The sequence below is a fragment of the Pseudorca crassidens genome, chromosome 11 (genome assembly GCF_039906515.1).
Source record: "Pseudorca crassidens isolate mPseCra1 chromosome 11, mPseCra1.hap1, whole genome shotgun sequence".
Classification (NCBI taxonomy): domain Eukaryota; kingdom Metazoa; phylum Chordata; class Mammalia; order Artiodactyla; family Delphinidae; genus Pseudorca; species Pseudorca crassidens.
The window spans coordinates 24,253,672-24,274,894 of NC_090306.1; the positions used below are offsets into that span (position 1 = coordinate 24,253,672).

At 37.7% G+C, this 21,223-nt stretch overlaps 1 protein-coding gene across 1 annotated transcript in view; it reads right to left on the bottom strand.

The window, feature by feature from the left end:
- OVCH1 (ovochymase 1) overlaps nucleotides 1-21,223 on the bottom strand; it is a 67,119-nt gene that overhangs the window by 21,139 nt on the left and 24,757 nt on the right. Inside the window, exons 14-19 of the mRNA XM_067698609.1 lie at nucleotides 19,377-19,531; nucleotides 12,792-12,948; nucleotides 12,378-12,473; nucleotides 9,540-9,764; nucleotides 1,777-1,902; nucleotides 191-326 (exon numbers count right to left, since the gene is read on the bottom strand). Of these exons, the coding sequence (XP_067554710.1) occupies nucleotides 191-326; nucleotides 1,777-1,902; nucleotides 9,540-9,764; nucleotides 12,378-12,473; nucleotides 12,792-12,948; nucleotides 19,377-19,531 (895 nt within the window). The remainder of the gene's footprint in view (nucleotides 1-190; nucleotides 327-1,776; nucleotides 1,903-9,539; nucleotides 9,765-12,377; nucleotides 12,474-12,791; nucleotides 12,949-19,376; nucleotides 19,532-21,223) is intronic.

The window sequence follows — 21,223 nt, forward strand, 5'->3', positions numbered from 1 at the left end:
CAGTATTTATTAGTGTAATCTTACATTCAGTTATCATATATTGAAGGCCTCAAATAAGGGATTATCTCAAAGTCTATTCTTTAAGGGAAGGAAGTGGAAAATAATGCCTTAAGCAAATAACAAATGTCCCTGCTTGTCAAGGGATCATCCATGAACTTCTTCCATTGTAGTATAAACATTCTTTCCTCACCTCATAGTGGTTCTGTGAAAATATCTTGGGATTTGTATGATTCCTGTTGGTTTGGTAAGAATAACATCGTCACAAGTGGTCACATGCTCTTGGTTTGAACTCTGAAGAAATTTGGTAGTTTTACTGCTCTTTGGACCTAAAAATAAAGAAGAAAAGGGATTGAGGTAAAACTAATTTTCAAGAGGCTTGTTATATGCCTTTTCAGCTCAGAGCTATCAGCTTTCCTCCCTGTTTTAGAAAAAAGTTAACAGGAGGTAGTTAGTTTCACTAAAAATTTTCTATCTGCAACATTCAAAAGATACAGAAAACCAGCACCTCTCTCAAATTATCTTTGGCACAGCCTAGGGTCTATGGAAGATAAAGTGTGATAACTATAGAAAATGCAGGTTCCCTGCACAATTCCATCTAAAAGCAATATTCATTTTGAAAAAATTTTTTATTGAAGTATAATTGATTTACAATGTTGTGTTAATTTCTGGTGTACAGCAAAGTGATTCAGTTTTACATATATAAATACATATATATATATATACACATATATATATACACACACATATATTCTTTTTCATATTCTTTTCCATTATGTTTTATTACAGGACATTGAATATAGTTCCCTGTGCTATACAGTTCCCTCTTGTTTATCTGTTTTATATATAGTAGTTTGTATCTGTTAATCCCAAACTCCTAATTTATCCCTCCCCTCTCCCCTCTCCCCTTTGGTAACCACAAGTTTCTTTTCAATGTCTGTGAGTCTGTATCAGTTTTGTAAATAAGTTCATTTGTATCATATTTTAGATTCTACTATATATATATATATATATATATATATATATATATATGTGAATATATATATGTGATATCATTTGATATTTGTTAAAAGCAATATTCATAACATAGTTCTTTAGGAAAAAACTTTCCTATGATATACATGCTTTTCTTTATTACTCACTTAACATTTTTCCAATTGTCTCTCTGCAATGCTTTTCAGTGCCAAAGAGAGAACCTAGCTCTTGGTTACCTACGTTCATCAAGAGTCAGAAACCTCACTAATGACATGTTTGAAAATGCAGTCTGAAAACTCTGAATTGCATGAGTTTACATTTATAATGCTAGCATCTACTATTTGTTTAGTTTGTTTTCACAACTCATTCTAACCTTTTATTATTATAATATCACTATAAAGAAAACTCTAATACAGAGATAATAAATTGTCCAGAGCTAATCAGCCAGCTAAGATTTAGAACTCAAATCTTTCAATCCACAAGAATTATGGCTACAGAAAAGGATCAGTGTGGTGTAAAATCACAATCACAATAAAAAATGCTACCTTGCAATCAATATATCTTAGCCATGTCCAGAAATCACAATTCTGAATGATTTACAAGTCAATCAGCTTATTTACTGAGTAGTTTTTCCTCTTGGACCAGACCAATCTCAGATCACTTAAATAGATTTTCCCTTCAAACATAAGCTCGTTCCCCACAGAGACAATTTTTCTTACAAAACAATGTGTAAGTTTTGAAATATTCCTAAAAACAAAAACATTGATTTTTAACTTTATAAGTTTACTAAATGACCAAACATACCTTGGACTCTAAAGACAATATAATTTATGCCAAAAGCACCTTGCACACGGGAATGAAATGTCACCCTCACCAGTGGTCCAGAGCTCATGAAAATCATTGGGTAAAGCCTTCTCCCACATAATTCACCTAGGTTAAAAAAAAAAAAATCAAATTTGATAAAAAAAAAAAACAACATTTGCTTTTTTAACAGTTCTCTAATTTAGGTGTAGCAATTACTTAAACTCCACTCTGCCAAATGAGGAGCAGGGTTCCAGAACTCAGATGACTCACCCAAAGTCACAGACTGATGGTGGGGAGTCAGGATTGGAAGCCACGTTCAAAAATTCAATACCTATTACAGTCGACTATGTCACACTGCTCCCTTGAAGGACAATAGGTAGCAAATTATTTTATCTTTAAAATAAGGCTGATGTGCCATTTTTCTCCTAGAAAAGTAAGCTATTTATTAAAAATATATCACTGTGAAAATCCATGATGGAAAACTTTTTCGACCTGAAAATTTATTCTTTCCCTACATCCAATCTTCTTTTGATCACTTTACTTTAAGAACCTAAGTCAAAGACAGAACATAAAATTATAACCATAATTCTAAAATGATTCAGAGGGCTGATTAAAAAGGTATAGAAAGAATCCTTGATTTTCTTAGAATCAAAGTCACCTACTATTAAGAATAACTCAATATCATTCTGTAACATTTATTTAAATGTCACCTGCTCAGAAAGACTTTTGCCAGTTATACTGCATATAACTCTATGGCACCTGCATCCCAGATGCTTCTTCTCTCCCTTCCCACGTCATTTTCCCCCAGCCCTTCTGTCTAACATATTATATATTTTATTGTAATATGTGTCCTCCCCCAACTAGAATATAAGGTTGGTAAGGGCGGGGATATTTTTTGTCCATTTTGTTCACTACTGGATGCCCACAACCGAGAAGGGTCAGTCCCTGGCCCACAGTAGGTGTTCCATATATATTTGTAGGGAGGAAAGAAGGGAGAAGATTATATACAAGAAGAAAAAAACATTAGTTGGCATAACATCTTAGGATAAATGATGTTGAAATACTATTTGAAGAATGAGCAAATATTTATTTATAGCAAGAAGAGATGAACGCAGCTCTTGAATGGTTTCTGGCTCCCACAGGGAAAAACATAGCATTTTACAGTGTACTAGAATACTACCTGACTTGAGTAAGAGGTAACGTTTCTATCATAGTCCTACAGTTCCACTAGCTATCATCTGAAGGAGAGAACAACTCCAGAAGTTTCAAGCTGAGAATTTCAAATCAAAGAAATGCTACATTGAAAAATTATAGGGGTTCCCCAGGTAATCCACAACAAAGTCAAACATGGTTTTCAGTAGAACAATGATAAAGGCAAGTTTTCCCAGAAATCATTTACTTCTATATGAGAATCTGGTATATGATAAAGATAGCTATAAATTAGGGAGAAAATAATTTTTTTGAAAAAAGAAAGCAGGCATAAGGCCATTTTACCATATGAGAAAATATATTTCAGCAGGATTAAGCTTTTTTAAATTAAAAAATTTCCGACCTCGGATTGAGAAATTAATTTTTAAAAATAAAAGCAAAGAGATAAAACAAAGATCAAAGATACATATGACTGTATTTAAACCAATAAATTTAAAAATATTTACATCAACATATAAATATACAAAATTTAAAGGCAAACGACAACCTTATGAATAAGTACTTGTAACTTATGACAAAGGAAAAAGTATTTATATATATATATAATATATATACATATATATAGCTCTTATAAACCAATAATAAGATCAATACTCAAATTTAAAAATAGATGGTAATGACAACAAATTTAAAAATACAAATAGCTAACCAACACATGAAAAAAATTTATCCTCATTAATGATTTTTTAAAAAGTACAAATGCTTATTAAATTGATAATATCAGGTTATGGGCATGGTGAAAGAGGCTCTTATGCATTGCTAATGGCAGTGAAAAATGATTTAGTCTTTCTTTTTTTTTTTAAACAAGTATTTAATATATTTATTTATTTATTTTTAAATTTTATTTATTTGTGGCCGCGTTGGGTCTTCGTTGCTGCACACGAGCTTTCTTTAGTTGCAGCGAGTGGGGGCTACTCTTCATTGTGGTGTGTGGGCTTCTCATTGCAGTGGCTTCTCTTGTTGTGGAGCATGGGCTCTAGGTTCATGGGCTTCAGTAGTTGCGGCACGCGGGCTCAGTAGTTGTGGCGCGCAGGCTCAGTAGTTGTGGTGCACAGGCTTAGTTGCTCCATGGCATGTGGGATCTTCCCAGACCAGGGCTCGAACCCATGTCCCCTGCATTGGCAGGCGGATTCTTAACCACTGTGCCACCAGGGAAGTCCCTGATTTAGTCTTTCTGAAGAATAATTTAGCAGTATGTATTCATGCAAAAAAAAAAAAGTTCTGAGTCTCTCTTATCCCAAGTTGGGGAGACACAGTAGGGAAAAATAAATAGCCAGATCCCTGTTCTCATGAAGCTTTCATGTGAGTCAGATAAGTGAAGAAGATGATTTCAAATAGAAACCACTGTTACAAATGAAATAACCAACAGAATATGATAGAAAACGACTGTGGGAGGTGAAGGATGATGCTACTTAAGACTAAGAAGGCCTATTTAAGGAGGTGACCTTTCAATCAGTCACTCATTTATTAAATGCCTTCATTTCGTCCAGCAACGTTCTAAGGACTGGGGATCCCTGAAGTGAAGAGATGAGTTTCAGTCCTCGAGAAGCTCATATCAATAGGGAAGACGCTGACATAAAAACATGAAACAACCTCATAGGTTAGAAGACAATAATGCCAAGAGAAGGGCCACTGAGAAGTACAAAGGTGGGAGTGATGAAATTCACATCAATCAGGTAGGCCTCATTAAGAAGGCACATTCTATGTGGAGAAAAGGGAACCCTTGAACACTGTTGGTGGGAATGTAAATTGGTGCAGCCACTGTGGAAAACAGTATGACTGTTTCTCAAAAAGCTAAAAATAGAACTATGATATGACCCAGTAATTCCACTCCTGAGTATATATCCAAAAAAATCAAAAACACCAGTTCAAAAAGATACATGCACCCCAAAGTTCATATCAGCATTATTTACACTTGCCAAGATACGGAAGCAACCTAAGTATGAATGGATAAAGAAGATATGATATATATACACAATGGAATACTACTCAGCCATAAAAAAGAACAAAATGTTGCCACTTGCAGCAACATGGATGGACTTGTAGGGCATTATGCTAAGTGAAATAAGTCAGACAGAAAAAGACAAATACTGTAGGATATCACTTACATGTGGAATCTAAAAAATACAACTAGTCGGGGGGCAGAGTCAAGATGGCTGCATGGGAGGACACTGAGTTTGCATCTCCCCAAAACTAGGGCACCTTCTGGATGCTGGTGGGGGACTTTGACACCCAAGGAGATGGGAGAAACCCTCAAGCAACCAGGTAGGACGTGGGGAGAGTGAGAGGGGAGGAGAGGTGGAGACTGGACAGGACTGGTGCCCCTGAGGGGTGGCTGGGAGAGGGGAGGGGTTCCTTCGCCTGGAGAGACCCTTAGGGGCTCGAGGATCATGGGGGAGTGTGCCTAGCATTTCTCCTGCCCAACTGGGCCGCCGGAAGCCGGCCGGGCTCCCAGACTGGGTCCGCGGCCCTCTGAGCCCCGCTCTGAGCTCTGTGGGACCTAGGACTTGTTGCACAAGTCCTCAACAAAATACTAGCAAACAGAATCCAACAACACATTAAAAGGATCATACACCATGAACAAGTGGGATTTATCCCAGGAATGCAAAGATTCTTCAATATATGCAAATCAATCAATGTGATACACCATATTAACAAATTGAAGGGGAAAAAACATATGCTTATCTCAATAGATGCAGAAAAAGCTTTTGATAAAATTCAACATTCAATTATGATAAAAACTCTCCCGAAAATGGGCATAGAGGGAAACTACCTCAACATAATATAGGCCATATATGACAAACCCACAGCAAACATCATTCTCAATGGTGAAAAACTGAAAGCATTTCCACTACGATCAGGAACAAGACAAGGATATACACTCTTGCCACTCTTATTCAACATAGTTTTGGAAGTCCTAGCCATGGCAATCAGAGAAGAAATAAAAGGAATACAAATCAGAAAAGAAGAAGTAAAACTGTCACTGTTTGCAGATGACATGATACTATACATAGAAAATCCTAAAGATGCCACCAGAAAACTACTAGAACTAATCAATGAATTTGATAAGGTTGCAGGATACAAAATTAATTCACAGAAATCTCTTGCATTCCTATACACTAACAATGAAAAACCAGAAAGAGAAATTAAGGAAACAATCCCATTTACCAGTGCAACAAAAAGAACAAAATACCTAGGAATAAACCTACCTAAGGAGGTGAATGACTTGTACTCAGAAAACTATACAACACTGATGAAAGAAATCAAAGATGACATAAACAGGTGGAGAAATATATTATGCTCCTGGACTGGAAGAATCAATATTGTAAAAATGTCTATACTACCCAAAGCAGTCTACAGAGTCAATGCAATGCCTATCAAATTACCAATGGCATTCTTTACAGAATTAGAACAAAAAATGTTACAATTTGTATAGAAACACAAAAGACCCCGAATAGCCAAAGCAATCTTGAGAAAGAAAAACGGAGCTGGAGGAATCAGGCTCCCGGACTTCAGATTATACTACAAAGTTACAGTAATCAAGACAGTATGGTACTGGCACAAAAGCAGAAATATAGATCAATGGTACAGGATAGATAGCCCAGAGATAAACCCACGCATATATGGTCACCTAATTTATTTCAAGGGGGGCAAGAACATACAATGGAGAAAAGACAGCCTCTTCAATAAGTGGTGCTGGGAAAACTGGACAGCTACACGTAAAAGAATGAAATTAGAACATTCCCTAACGCCATACACAAAAATAAACTCAAAATTGATTAAAGACCTAAATGTAAGACCGAATACTATAAAACTCTTAGAGGAAAATATAGGAAAAACACACTTTGACATAAACCACAGCAAGATCTTTTTTGACCCACCTCCTAGAGTAATGAAAATAAAAACAAAAATAAATAAATGGGACCTAATGAAACTTAAAAGCTTTTGCACAGCAAAGGAAACCATAAAAAAGATGAAAAGATAACCCTCAGAATAGGAGAAAATATTTGCAAACAAAGCAACGGACAAAGGATTAATCTCCAAAATATTCTAACAGCTCATGGAGTGCAATATCAAAAAAACAAAGATCCCAATTAAAAAAATGGGCGGAAGACCTAAATAGACATTTCACCAAAGAAGACGTACAGATGGCCCAGAGGCACATGAAAAGATGCTCAACATCACTAATTATTAGAGAAATGAAAATCAAAACTACAATGAGGTATCACTTCACACTGGTCAGAATGGCCATCATCAAAAAAATCTACAAACAATAAATCCTGGAGAGGGTGTGGAGAAAAGGGAACCCTTTTGCACTGTTGGTGGGAATGTAAATTGATACATCCACTGTGGAGGACAGTATGGAGTTTCCTTGAAAAACTAAAAATAGAACTACCATATGACCCAGCAATCCCACTACTGGGCATATACCCTGAGAAAACCATAATTCAAAAGGACACATGTACCCCAGTGTTCACTGCAGCACTATTTACAATAGCCAGGACATGGAAACAACCTAATGTCCAACCACAGATGAATGGATAAAGAAGATGTGGTGAATATATACGATGGAATATTACTCAGCCACAAAAAGGAACAAAACTGGGTCATTTGTAGAGATGTGGATGGACCTAGAGTCTGTCCTACAGAATGAAGTAAGCCAGAATGAGAAAAACAAATATCATATATTAATTCATGTATGTGGAACCTAGATAAATGGTACAGATGAACCTATTTGCAGGGCAGGAATAGAGACGTAGATGTAGAGAAGAGACATGTGGACACAGGTGGGGAAGGGGAGGGTGGGATGAATTGGGAGATTAAGTTTGACATAAATACACCGCCATGTGTAAAATAGATAGCTAGTGGGAACCTAGGGAGCTCAGCTCAGTGCTCTGTGATGACCTAGATGGGTGGGATGTGGGGGAAGGGAGCTCCAAGAGGGAGGGGATATGGGTACACATATAGCTGATTCACTTCATTGTACCGCAGAAACTAACACAGCATTGTAAAGCAGTTATACTCAAAAAAAAAAAAAAAAAAAAAAAAAAAAAGAACTAGTGAATATAACAAAAAGAAGCTGACTCCAATATAGAGAACAAATTAGTGGTTACCAGTGGGGAGGGTGTCAATATAGAGATGGGGGAGTGGGAGGCACAAACCATTGGGTGTAAGATAGGCTCAAGGATGTGCTGTAGAACATAGGGAATAGAGCCAGTATTTTGTTTCAGCTATACAAATGTAAATGCAAAGTAACCTTTAAAATTATACTAAAAAATGTCAAAGCAAAAAAAGAAGAAAAAAAAAAAAAACGAAGGCACATTCTAGTTAAGACCCATGAGGAAGAGGTCTTTGAATAGCTGGGAGAGGTGGTGATGGACAAGGGCCCTGAGGGGACAGCATGATGAGCTAAGGGAGAGCGAGGCAAAAGGTCATACTAGGGAGTCTGGATTTCACTGCAGCTACAAGGAGCATTTTACTCAGGGTGGATGGGGAAGGTAATCTGATCATAGGGGAAAAATGTGCAATGGGGGATAGGCAGTTAATCGTTTTCTCTGCAGTCTAAATGAGATAGTATTTCTAAAGAAAGATCCTTTAAATAAATGTTTGAGCCTTCTAAGTCAATAATTCAATCTCTCAGAATTTATCCTGAGAAAATCTCAACCTCAAAGCAATTCCCTGGCCTCCGTATACTCCTGAATCAAGCACGTGCACTTGTGTGTGAATCACACACACTCAGAGTAACATACCTAAACTTTTCTTTCCAGGTATCCCCATCAACCAAATTATTTCCAACACCTTCCCACCTCCCCCTTTACTGACACCCAAAAAGCCTGTGTTACACCTATACAAAGAACAGGTGGCGGGCTTCCCTGGTGGCGCAGTGGTTGAGAGTCCGCCTGCCGATGCAGGGGACACGGGTTCGTGCCCCGGTCCGGGAAGATCCCACATGCCGCAGAGCGACTGGGCCCGCGAGCCATGGCCGCTGATCCTGCACGTCTGAAGCCTGTGTTGCGCAACGGGAGAGGCCACAACTGTGAGAGGCCCGCGTACCGCAAAAAAAAGGAAAGAACAGGTGGCAAGTTTGCTGAACAAAACCAGGTTTGCCTGTACAGGAAATGAGATGACAGTTGGCATGTTATTAGCAAATCTTTTTAATTCTACCATTTTAAAAGCCTTTAATGTATTTTGCTTTATTTGAAAATTCAGCACCTTACCCCCTGCATGATTTTTAATTATCTTAACCCCTCCTCTGTCTTACACACATTTCTGGCTTTCTGGCATGGTTCTGCTATGTTTGAAGAAGTTGGGCTCTCCCGTATTTTTTTTCTTTTTCCGAATACACATACATACAAACACTTCCACTCAACCTTTAGTATACCTGTTTTGTAAATTCAAATTTTGAAAATATTAAATGTGCCTAGAAAAAAAGTCACGCCTACTACATGAATCAACATTTCAGTATTATTACCAAGTCAAACTCTCCCTTTGAACATAAGCCGCCTACACAGAAAAGGCTCCCAGCACAACGTATAAATGCCCCTAAGGTTTACCTGACATCCTTCTCTCATTGTGGTTTTCTTCATAAATAGTCAGAACTGAATCGCCACACACATGAGACCCAGGGAGTGACAGATACTCAACCGTAAATTTTGCCATACTGCTTGGTGAAACTCTGAGCACCCAAGAACATTCCAGTTTTCCTCTATAATCCAGTGGATATCTTGGAGAGGAAAAAAAGCCTCTGGGCTCTTCCAGCTCCACTTCAGAGTAACAGCCTATGATTCAGAACATAGGCACACCAGGGACCACATAAATAAGACAAAGAAAAATGAGATTTTATCATAAACTTGAATAATTTAGGCTCGCAAGAAGAAAATTAAAACAATTACCATCAGTTACAAGTTCTTGGGTAAAATGATCATCCCATTTAATGTGTCCTACTTTTGTGAAATGAGGTTGTAGATGTATAATTTAAACAATAATTACTTAAAATGACTTTTAACTGAATTTTAAAAATTTCTTAGAAAATGCACAGTGGACTGCATTGCATCCTCTAATCCCAGCCTGTTTTCATTTTTTTCCTTCTTTGAGATGCAACTGAAGGTCTGTTCCTAAAAGCTTCATTGACTTCGCTGAGCACTTATGTTGCTGGGACAAATGATTACATTCATGGAGCTTGTGACTGAGATCAAGAAAAGGAACTGAATCATATAAAGTCATGAAGTCCCAACCACTCGTTATTTTTGGTAAATGGGGTAACAATTTCAAAAAACCATTGCTAAGATTCATTCATTCCCTTGTGTAAAAAGCAAGTGGTGGGAGTGGGTAGGTGTTAAATATGGCAGAATCCTAACACTTTTTCTCATAGAATATTCACAGAAGTAAAACAAAACAATACCCTTTTATATGTAAAACTTTGGAAGTTCTTTGGTATGCATAAGTATTTCTGAACACATACAAATGAGAAATAACTTCTCTGCATTTTAACAATGTTCATTTTCTAATAGTCTGAATGGGACAGTTCAAAGAACACACTTGATGGTCACTACACCACAACACTTATTGACCCTCATCATGGGTCATACCATCCCTATTCTAAGTGCTTAACATGCATTAACTTACTTTGGCACTCATTGAAATTATTCAGTTAAACCATCAAAATCATTAGGTTTTATGATCTTAAACCTAAGTCTGCTTTCCATCTCAACCCCAATTCCATATTTAATTTAATCTAAATATGACTCTTTGACTCCTGACTCTTGTGTTGTCAGAACCTACCACCCATAACTGGTCCCTGAGTTACTCCACTTCATTCCTAGAAGATTTTAGCAGTCATTTTCTCTAACACTATTCCTACCATATATCTTGCTGATTTCAGTAGCCATACAGATGATGTTTCCAGCACTGAATCTTTTCAGTCTCTCAACTTTCCTCCAATGATCTTTTCCTTCACCTGACCTCATTCACTTCTCCAAAGGGTCAGCCCCTAGAGACCTGGTCATTAGCAATAACTGTAAGCCTTGCATAAACTCATTTTCAAGAACCACCATCTCCAACCACAACCTTCTATTTTTCAGCTTACACCAATGCTCCTTCACCTTTTGAGACTTGTAATTCATCTATTCCACCACCTTTTCTTGTTCCTTAACTTTTCCTCCTTGCTTCACTATTTTCCTAGCTTGAATTTCAACCATCCATCATTTTAATCTCTTCCTCATATACACTTTCAATTCCCTTATACTCTTGTATACTTGGAAAAACCCACTGTGATTGAATCTACTCTCCACCTGGGCTGCATCTATGTGGTATGCCTCAGTGTCTCCAGAGGAAAACATACAACCAAACTAACTGATTAGTCTCCCTCTAAATTTATGATCATTCATCTCAGAGGCTTTTATGCTGCCAAACAATTCTACAACATTTTCGTATTCCATGCACTTGGTCACTTTTTTCGAGAACTGTTTACTACTTTCTCATTTTTCTCTCAAAACCCTCAGAGCCTCTCCCACAATCCTCTGTTTCATGTGCTAAGAAAATATAAGCAATTAGAGGAGAACTGCTGTTCCCATTCCCACATGTACCCATACAACAGCAGCAGTGCCTAAATATTGTTCTTTCCATCTGGCAACTATGGATAAACTGCACTTTGCTCCTATCCAAGACCAGCCCTTCCACCTGGACACTAGATCTCATCCACTTTCTTCTACTGAAGGTCATCACTCTAGCAAGTCTCCCCCTTCTCTCTTGCGTCCTTCTCAATTTTCCTCCAACTCTTTCTAGTTGTCTATTGGGCTTGAGTGTATATGGGAGTGGATGGGGCAGAGATGGATGAAAAGGGAAAGATCCTGACCATTTGGAAACCAAGAATGATGGTATCATGGAACTTTTATCTTCTTATAAATCTATCACAGACATCTAAATCTCCAGTTCCTTTTTGCTTTTAACTAAAAATATTATTAGCAAACAGACACTGACAATTGGGGGAGAGTTAAGAGAGACACTAACACTGATACTCGTCTTGGTCATCTAATATCCAGAGCAAGATACCTGAAAGCCTAAGGGCCTAAGGGCCTTTGTTCATGTAGCAATAAATAGCTCAGAAGTCAGAATAATTCTATGAACTTCTCCAAAATTCAAGCACTGTTCACAACCACAAGACTTTTTTTTTTTTTTTTTTTTTTTTTTTACCTGTAACAGCTGTATCTATGGGGTAGAAAAGGTCCATAGACAGTAACAATAACAACTCTCCTGTCTTTCAGCTTAAACTACCAACCAGAATGAAGACACAGTTAACGGTATTCCAAAGAAAATTAATGAACCCAGATGAGCAATGTTTTTTGCTAAATTCTTACTAGCTATATTAATGGCATAACATGAACATCTACTACCTGGCCCAGATGCACTGTCTCTTGAAGGTGTGGGTGGTGGCAATTGTTGTCTTGTTAAGATTTTGTTTTCTTTATTTATCTGAAGTAAAACAGGACCTGCATCTGGGGAGAACATGTTAAAAGTAAATAAAGATGAAAGCCTAAGGACAAAATGTAGTTTGTTCCAGAGCAGATTTTTTTCAAAGAGAATGCAAATCTAGGATTAAAGCAGCCTCAGGAAATGTCAGTTTTACCATAACTCTGCCTAAGGAAGAACTTATTCTTACAAAATTTTAATGTGTTTAGAAACTAAAATAAATAAAATACTATATTATGGTCTTCTCTTTCATAATGCTGATTTCCATCACTCTCACCTCTCCCAAACCCACTCGAAAAAAAAGAGGCACCTTTTTATAATATCTGAAAAATATTTACCTTTGATTCTGGATTGAATCCAGTCCAAGAAGACACTCACCCTGGCAAATACGCCTGGCTTCCTTGGTTGGGGACAGCTGGCTCCCCAGCTGACAATGCCATAGAGGACAAAGGGAGCTTTTTCATGTTTACATACTAATGGCCCACCAGAATCTCCCTGGAACACCAAGAAAACATGTTCTAAAATTGCTTTAATCAGAACTCCTGCTTTCAGTTTTGGAACAGGAATAATCAATAATTTATTCATAATATATTTCTTTAATTTCTTAAAGATTTATTTTTATGAATTTGTATACCTTAGAATACTTAGACTTAAATGAAATCACAAATAAAAGAAATGAAAGAGGAGACATTACAACTGGTACCACAGAAATACAAGGGATCATAAGAGACCACTATGAACAACTATAAACCGAAAAACTGGATAAACTTAGAAGAAATAAACTCCTAGAAACATACCACCTACTAATACCAAATCAAGAGGAAAAAGAAAATCATAACAGACCAATACAAGAAAGGAGATTGAATCAATAATCAAGAACATCCCAACAAAGAAAAGCCTAGGACCAGACGGCTTCACTAGTGAATTTTACTAAACATTTAAACAAGAATTCTTCTCAAAGTCTACCCAAAAACTGGAGGAGGGAATACTCCAAAACTCATTTTATGAGGTCAGCATTACGCTCATACTAAAGCCAGAAAAGAACACTACAAAAAAAAGATAATTAGGCCCATATCCCTAATGAACATAGATGTAAAAACACCCCCAAAATACTAGCATACTGAATTCAACAGTATATTAAATGGATCAATCACCATAATCAAGTGGGATTTATTCCAGTGATGCAAGGGTGGTTCAACATACACAAGTCAATAAATGTGAAAGTTAAAATCGTATCATCATCTCAATAGTACAAAAAAGCATTTGACAAAATGCAACATTCTTGCATGATTAAGAACTCTCAACAACTTGGGTGTAAATAAAACATACCTCAACATAAAAAAGGCCATATATAACAAACCCACAGCTGACACTCTACTCAACAGTGAAAGGTTGAAAGCTGTTCCTCTAAGAGTAGGAATAACACAAAGGTGCTCACCCTCACCAGGCCTATTCAATACAGTCTGAAAGTCCTAGCCAGAGCAATCAGGCAAGAAAGTCTTTTTATACAGAAAGTCTTAAAGGCTCCACCAAAAAACTGTTAGAACTTATCAATGAATACAGTAAAGTTTCAGGATACAAAATATAGAAGTCAGCTGTGTCTCTATACACCAACAAAACACACACACACACACACACACACATATATATAAATCCCATGTACAATAGCATCAGAAGAATAAAATACTTTGGAATAAATTTAACCAAGGAGGTAAAATATCTCTATACTGAAAACTATGACTTTGATGAAAAAATTAAAGATACAAAGAAATGGAAAGATATCCCACATTCATGAATTTGAAGAATTAATATTGTTAAAATGTCCACACTACTCAAAACCAGCTATAGATTCAATGCAGTCCATATCAAAATTTCAATGGCATTTTTCACAGAAATCCTAAAATTCACATGGAACCAGAAAGACCCTCACATAGTCAAAACACTCCTGAGAAAGAACAAAGCTGGAGGCATCACACTTCCTGATTTCAAAATGTATTACAAATTTATAGTAATCAACACAGTATGGTACTGGCATAAAAACAGACACACAGACCAATGAGACAGAATTGTGAGCCCAGAAAAAACCCTCATTTATATAGTTAACTAATATTTGAAAAAGGAGCAAAGAATACTCAATGGGGAAAAACTAGTTTCTTCAATAATGGTGTTGGGAAAACTGAATAACCACATGCAGAGGAATAAAACTGAACCCCTATTTTACACCACAAAAATTAACTTGAAATAGATTAAAGACTTAAACATAAGACCCCAAATGGCAGAACTTCTAGAAGAAAACAGGGAAAAGCTCCTTTTATTTTATTTTTTTGCAGTACGTGGGCCTCTCACCGTTGTGGCCTCTCCCGCTGCGGCCCACAGGCTCCAGACGCGCAGGCTCAGCAGCCATGGCTCACGGGCCCAGCCGCTCCGTGGCATGTGGAATCCTCCCGGACCGGGGCACGAACCCGTGTCCCCTGCATCGGCAGGCGGACTCTCAATCACCGCCCCACCAGGGAAGCCCGAAAAGCTCCTTTGACTTTGTTTTTGGCAACAGTTTTTTTGGATATGAAACCAAAAGCACAAGCAACAGGGCCAAAAATCAGTAAGTGGGACTACATCAAGCTAAAAGGCTTCTGCACATCAGAAGAAACAATCAACAAAATGAAAATGCAACCCATGGAACGGGAGAAAATATTTTCAAACCATATATCTGATAGGCGGTTAGCATCCAAAATTATAGAACTCATACAAATCAATAACAAAAAAATGCAATTTATAAATAGGCAGAGGATCTGAATAGACATTTTACCAAAGAAGATATACAGATGGCCAACAGGTACATGAAAATGTGCTCAACATCACGAGAATGCAAATCAAAATCACAATGAGATATCACCTCATACCTGTTTGATCAGCTATCATCAAAAAGACAAGAAATAAACAGTGTTTACAAAGATGTGGAAAAAATGAGAATCCTTTTGCACCATTGGTGGGAATATAAATTGGTATATCACTGTGGAAAATAGAATTAAAAATAGAACTACCATATGATACAGCAATCCCTGTTCTGGGTATATAGCCAAAGGAAATAAAAATAGGATATTGAAGAGGTATCTGCACCCCCATGTTTACTGCAGCTTTATTCACATTAGCCAAGATATGGAAACAACCTATTTTTCTGTCAAAGGATGAATGGATAAAGAAGATGTATGGAGTATATGTGTGTGTGTATTATATGTGTGTGTGTGTGTGTGTGTGTGTGTGTGTGTGTATGTATATTTGTTTATTTATTCAGCCATGAGAATACTGAATACTAAAATGGAATATCATTCAGCCATGAGAAAGAAGGAGATCCTGTCGTTTGCGACAACATGGATAATCCTTGAGAACAATATGTTAAGTGAAAAGTCAGACAGTGAAAGACAATTACTGTATGATATCACATATACCTGAGACCTAAAAAGTGGGAAAAATGGGAAGATGCTGGTCAAAGGGTGTAAACTTCCAGCTGTAAGATTAACAGGTTCTAGGGATCTTAGGTACAGCATGGTGACTGTAGTTAACAATACTGTATTGCTTACTTGAAAGCTGCTAAGAGAGTAGATCATAAGTGTTCTCAGCACAAGAAAGAAATGATAATTATGTGAGGTGATGAAGGTGTTAACTAACCCTACTATGGTAAGCATTTCACAATACCTAAGTGTATCAAAATCATCACATTGTACATTTTAAATTTATAAAATTTTATGTCAATTATATCTCAAAAAAACTGAAAAAAAAAAAAGCTTTAAAACATAGGATTTGCATTTTTTTAAGATAGCTTTTCTGATTTTTTATCAGGGCTTTTTTTTTTTTTTGACACAAATGTACTTAGGACCAAACTAAACCTTTAATTTAATTGTCTTCTTATAAAATAAACTGAGCTGATAACATATTTGAGATAAGTGTTTATTTTATATGGAGAATTTCACAGGAGAAATCCTGAACTGGGAATAGGAGACCGATTCCTTAATCTGTAATGTAGAACAATTAACATTTTCTCTGGGCCTAATTTTTTTCCCACATAATTTAAGATTATACTTAGGAGGCCCTTCCAGTTTGAAAATAGTCTGATTTGTCAAATCAGGTGTTTTTTTATTCACTCATTCATTCAGTACGAACACATACACAATATAGAATTTTTCAGTTAATTACAAACATTTTGTGATACAGAAGAAGCCTGTCTAATTTATCTTTTATGGTCAGCACTTATTACAGGGCCTCGCACATGGTAAATCTTCAAGAAACAAATGGTACCTACTGATTATTTTAAAAATTATTCGGTGCCTACTGTGAGCCAGGCATTCTGGAAAAGAATATAAACAAATTAGATGGTAATAATAGCCATAAAGGAAATACTCAGAGTGAAAAGTTGAGAACAATGGTAGCTGTGTGTATGCTTACACGTGCATGTATATATTTGTAGTTTCAATAACATTTGAGCTCGTACATGAAAAATAAGGAGGTGGATTTTCAAAAACCTGGAGGAATAGCGTTTTAATGCAGAATTAATATCTGGGCTAAGGCCCCAACTTAGACAAGGATGTGGCAAGTTTGAGGTCAGAAGGCAATCAATGTGGCTGAAAAATAGTAAGCAAGAGGAGAGAAATAAGAACTAGACTGGAAAAGTCAGCAAGAACAGAACATGTGTCACTCTGTGAAGACAAAGATCAATGGTAGGTCAAAGAACTTGAGGTTAAAAAAAAAATCTAAAATTTGTTGTGAGCAAAGAACCACGGGATTCTACACTGTGTATCTGAAACTCCCATGTCTCTGCATTCCAACATTCTGATGTTCACCTTCCTGGATGAGAAATTACATTAGCAGGTCCATTACCCCTGAGTATGCACAGGAGGGTAAAAACCCTTTTTTGGGGTAAAAACCAATTACCTGATAGAAATATTAGAGTCCGTTTCATCAAAGCAAGTTTCTGAAGTCACCCTTTTAGTAATTCAGTATTCTTTATAAAAGAAAGCTAGCCACATCTAGTCAGAATCTCTCCTATTTTCCTTTCTTTGTAGTGGCTGTAAATTTGGTCACACTGCAGCGAAAGTGACAGCTGGATGTAGCTGAAATAAATATAGGTACCAACCGAGATTATGGTATTTGGGTCACCTCTGACATGGACCTATTTGCTCTCTTGATAGATTAAGCTCTTCCCTTAATGTTACATGCTGTTAAACAAGACAGAGACAGCAGAGCCATTTGTAATTTTCTTGATGTGAAAAAGAAAGAAAAACCATCCCTCAAAAGGGGGAGAATGAACACATTAATTCAGAGTACTTTTCTATTGGATTTTTATAATATAACAGTAATGTCCTCTAGCAGATGGTGTGAGTGCCCTTCCCATATTCCTCGGACCTTCCAGTCCATGCCGGCTGTGTGCCTGAGGGCCCTTGCCCTGTCCACCACAGCCATAAGGCGGCTCAGACTGTGGGAAATGCTCCCCTGCAGCCTTCTAACCGTGACTCTGGGGAAGCTCCCTCACCCCTCCAAGGGGAGGGGATAAATATACTGCGTGTGTTTTGCATCACTGCCAGAGTTTCACTGCAGGATTCAGCTCAGTCCCTCCCTGTGGTAGTTGGCTTCATAGCACATTAATAGCACATCAATAGATGGACTGCCTTCCCTTCCCTGTACCACCTCCTCACATTTCTACCAGTGATATTTGTACTTTCTAAGCAGACTGTTGCCCTTGAATCCTCCTCTCAGAGTCTGCTTCTGAAGAATGCAAATTACAATATGCAACATAAAACAGAATTTGGGTAGTGCTTGACACAAGGAAAGGATTTAACTACACTCAATTTATATTCAGTGTTAAGAGGGGACCTCCTTCCTTCTCTCCTCATTTTTGCCAATGCAAAGACTTCTATCCAGATTAAAGCCCAGTTTTCTCCCCATAGAGGTGGTATCCACTGGTTTCTGTTTCTTCGTGGCCAGGGGGGTGGGGGGAGCGTTTGTGGGGAGGCAGGGGAGGACTATCAAAAAGCTGCAACTCAAGATTCATTCTTTCTTCCCTCTCTACTCTAGACCAATATGAAATGATACAACAATCTGGAGAAGTGTGTCTGCTCTACAGACCCCAACTTTCCCTTAGGCAGGCTGCCTCAAGTCCAGACTAGGTGTTCAAGGTGGGCTGCTTAGTGTTGGAAACACTTTTTGGTTGCATACCTAAGGCATATTCCTCAGTCGGCTTTGTGGATATTAAAGCTGGTGTTTTGTAATCCTTTTGCCCACATCCTGTCTTTTTCCTAGTTGATTCTGAACTTGCCAATAGCATGCTTGTCCAACTGACGTGTGAATACATCTGCACAGGTTCGTGCCTCTAGGATATCACTAAAATTAAACTACTGCTTTGTGATTTGTTTTCCGCTGCATATGAAAACCATTTTTTCAAAGGTTCTCATTTTCTTCATGATTATTTTATTTTATTCTGTGGTTGAAAATTAAGTGTGAGTACCCAGGAGTTTAGTAATAATTTGAAACAATAAAACTCTTAAGGCATAAGTAGGATACACTAATTTATAATCCTCATTTGCTCGTTCCCCTTTTACCAAAGCTTTAAGTATACCTGAACACATCTTCCCACCTGCAGACCAGTTCAGTGGTGTTGCCCTCTCCTACTTTCTTATGGGCTCCTCTGTGTACCCACTTCCCCTCTGACTGATGGCTGCTTCTGTCTCCTCTCTGCCATCTCAGCAAGTTTGGACTAAGTAATTCACTCCTCCTGTTGTCCTACTGGCTTTCGAGTAGGGGTGTGGTGTGATGCTGCAGGCACAGGCCAAGATGCTTGTCTGTGGCTTTGAGAGTAGATTCTTCCTGTCTAAGGAGACTCTCCAACAGATGACAACTTCCTATCTTCCTCTGCAAAATTAGAATGCTCTCACCTGACCCACATCTTTCCCTCCAGATGCTGCAAAGCCAGCACAGATCATCTTCTCTGTAATCCCTCCTGGATGGGCAGAATAGTAAGTGCGTTCGCAGACCTCTCTTTCTACCACGAGCACTTGAATCTGCTGTAAGCGACTCGCTAGGCCACCATCTAAGAAATAGATTCAGAAACAGAGCTTGATAATGAAGTAAGCAACAAGTGGTGTTAAAGAAATATATTTAAGTTCAGACTTGCTCTACACCGACACAGCTGCCATCATTCGGTTTTGCCTAAGCTGATGCAGAATTCTGAATCCAAACACAGTGTTTTGTGCAGGACATCTTTATTTCCAGATGTGACATCTTGGTGAAGAAAATCCATTGGCAGGAGAAACAAGATCAGAAACACTTTTTTTCTAGCTTAATTCTGATTTAAATTTCAGTGTTTCAAATATAGCTATTAAGAATTCAGAAAGAGAAATTCAGTAAGATATGAATTGGTGTCACAGATAATTTATATTATAAATATATATGTTCATATATTTTTACAGGTACAGTTGACCCTTGAACAACACAGGTTTGAAGTGCACCAGTCCACTTATACTCAGATATTTTTCAATAGTAAATACTGCAGTACTACACGGTTTGTGGTATGTAGGGCTGACTATAAATGACACTTGAATTAACCCCCGCATTGTTCAAAGGTCAACTGTAAAATATTTTACGTAAACATATTATAACTACATAACAATAATATATTTATATGATTTCCAATGGTAACAGGGAAGAGCCAAATCAGACTACATGTTGGATCTGTTTCTTTTACTTTAACCTTTGCTTTCCGCAGCTTTTGTTCACTGAAAGGATACTGTCTGTACATAATGGCCTGCCTCGGGGAACCCTGCCCCTCTGCCTGAATGTTAAAACAAAGTGCCTTTGTTAGGGGGAGCATCTGGACTCTGCCCACCTGTGGATGGCTACAAGAAAGAAGAAATTAACACATCCCCTCCCGGAGGCTGGCCATTCCAGGTGATATTTGCAAAACTTATGGCCATTTTACTTTACTTCCTCATCTCCTCCCCCTCTCTGTGCTATAAAAGAAACTGGCCAAACCCCATAAGATGGCTTTTCAGAGACACTAGTCTGCTGTCTTCTTGGTCTGCGGGCTTTTCGAATAAAGTATTCCTTGCCTCGTCTCTGATTCGTTGGACTGTCGTGTGGCGAGCAGAGTGAGCTTGGACTCGGTAGCACTCATATAAAACAAAACCATATTTCTCTTGTTCCTTTATTATCACTGAGGCCTAATCTCAGCTCTAATTTAAGATGACACTGATGATGAACACTAAAGAATTTCTTCTCCCGCCTGGCCCTCAGGCAGGTCTATGTTAACACGTGTTCTGCGTGACTTATTCTATCACTTTAGATTTATGACTAATTAAAAAAAGGTAAGTTCAGTATTTGATAGCCCTATAGCTTTTTGAAAAAAATTAATAAAAATTAATTTACATTTATGTAAATAGTATCTTATATTTTATTTATATTTACATTTATGTAAATAGTTCCTTAATATATTTATAAAGCTTTTTACTCTAAGCTATTAATACAACAACATTGTGAGGTGGGCTGTCACACTAATCTCACACATGAAAAAGCCAGAGCTCTGAAGATTTAATCACACAGCACCTATGGGACAGAACTAGCCTAGGTCCGACTCTAAATCTTATTTTTTTTTAGTGTTTTTTGTTTGTTTGTTTTTGGGTTTTTTTGTGGTACGCGGGCCTCTCACTGCTGTGGCCTCTCCCGTTGCGGAGCACAGGCTCCGATGCGTAGGCTCAGTGGCCATGGCTCACGGGCCCAGCCGCTC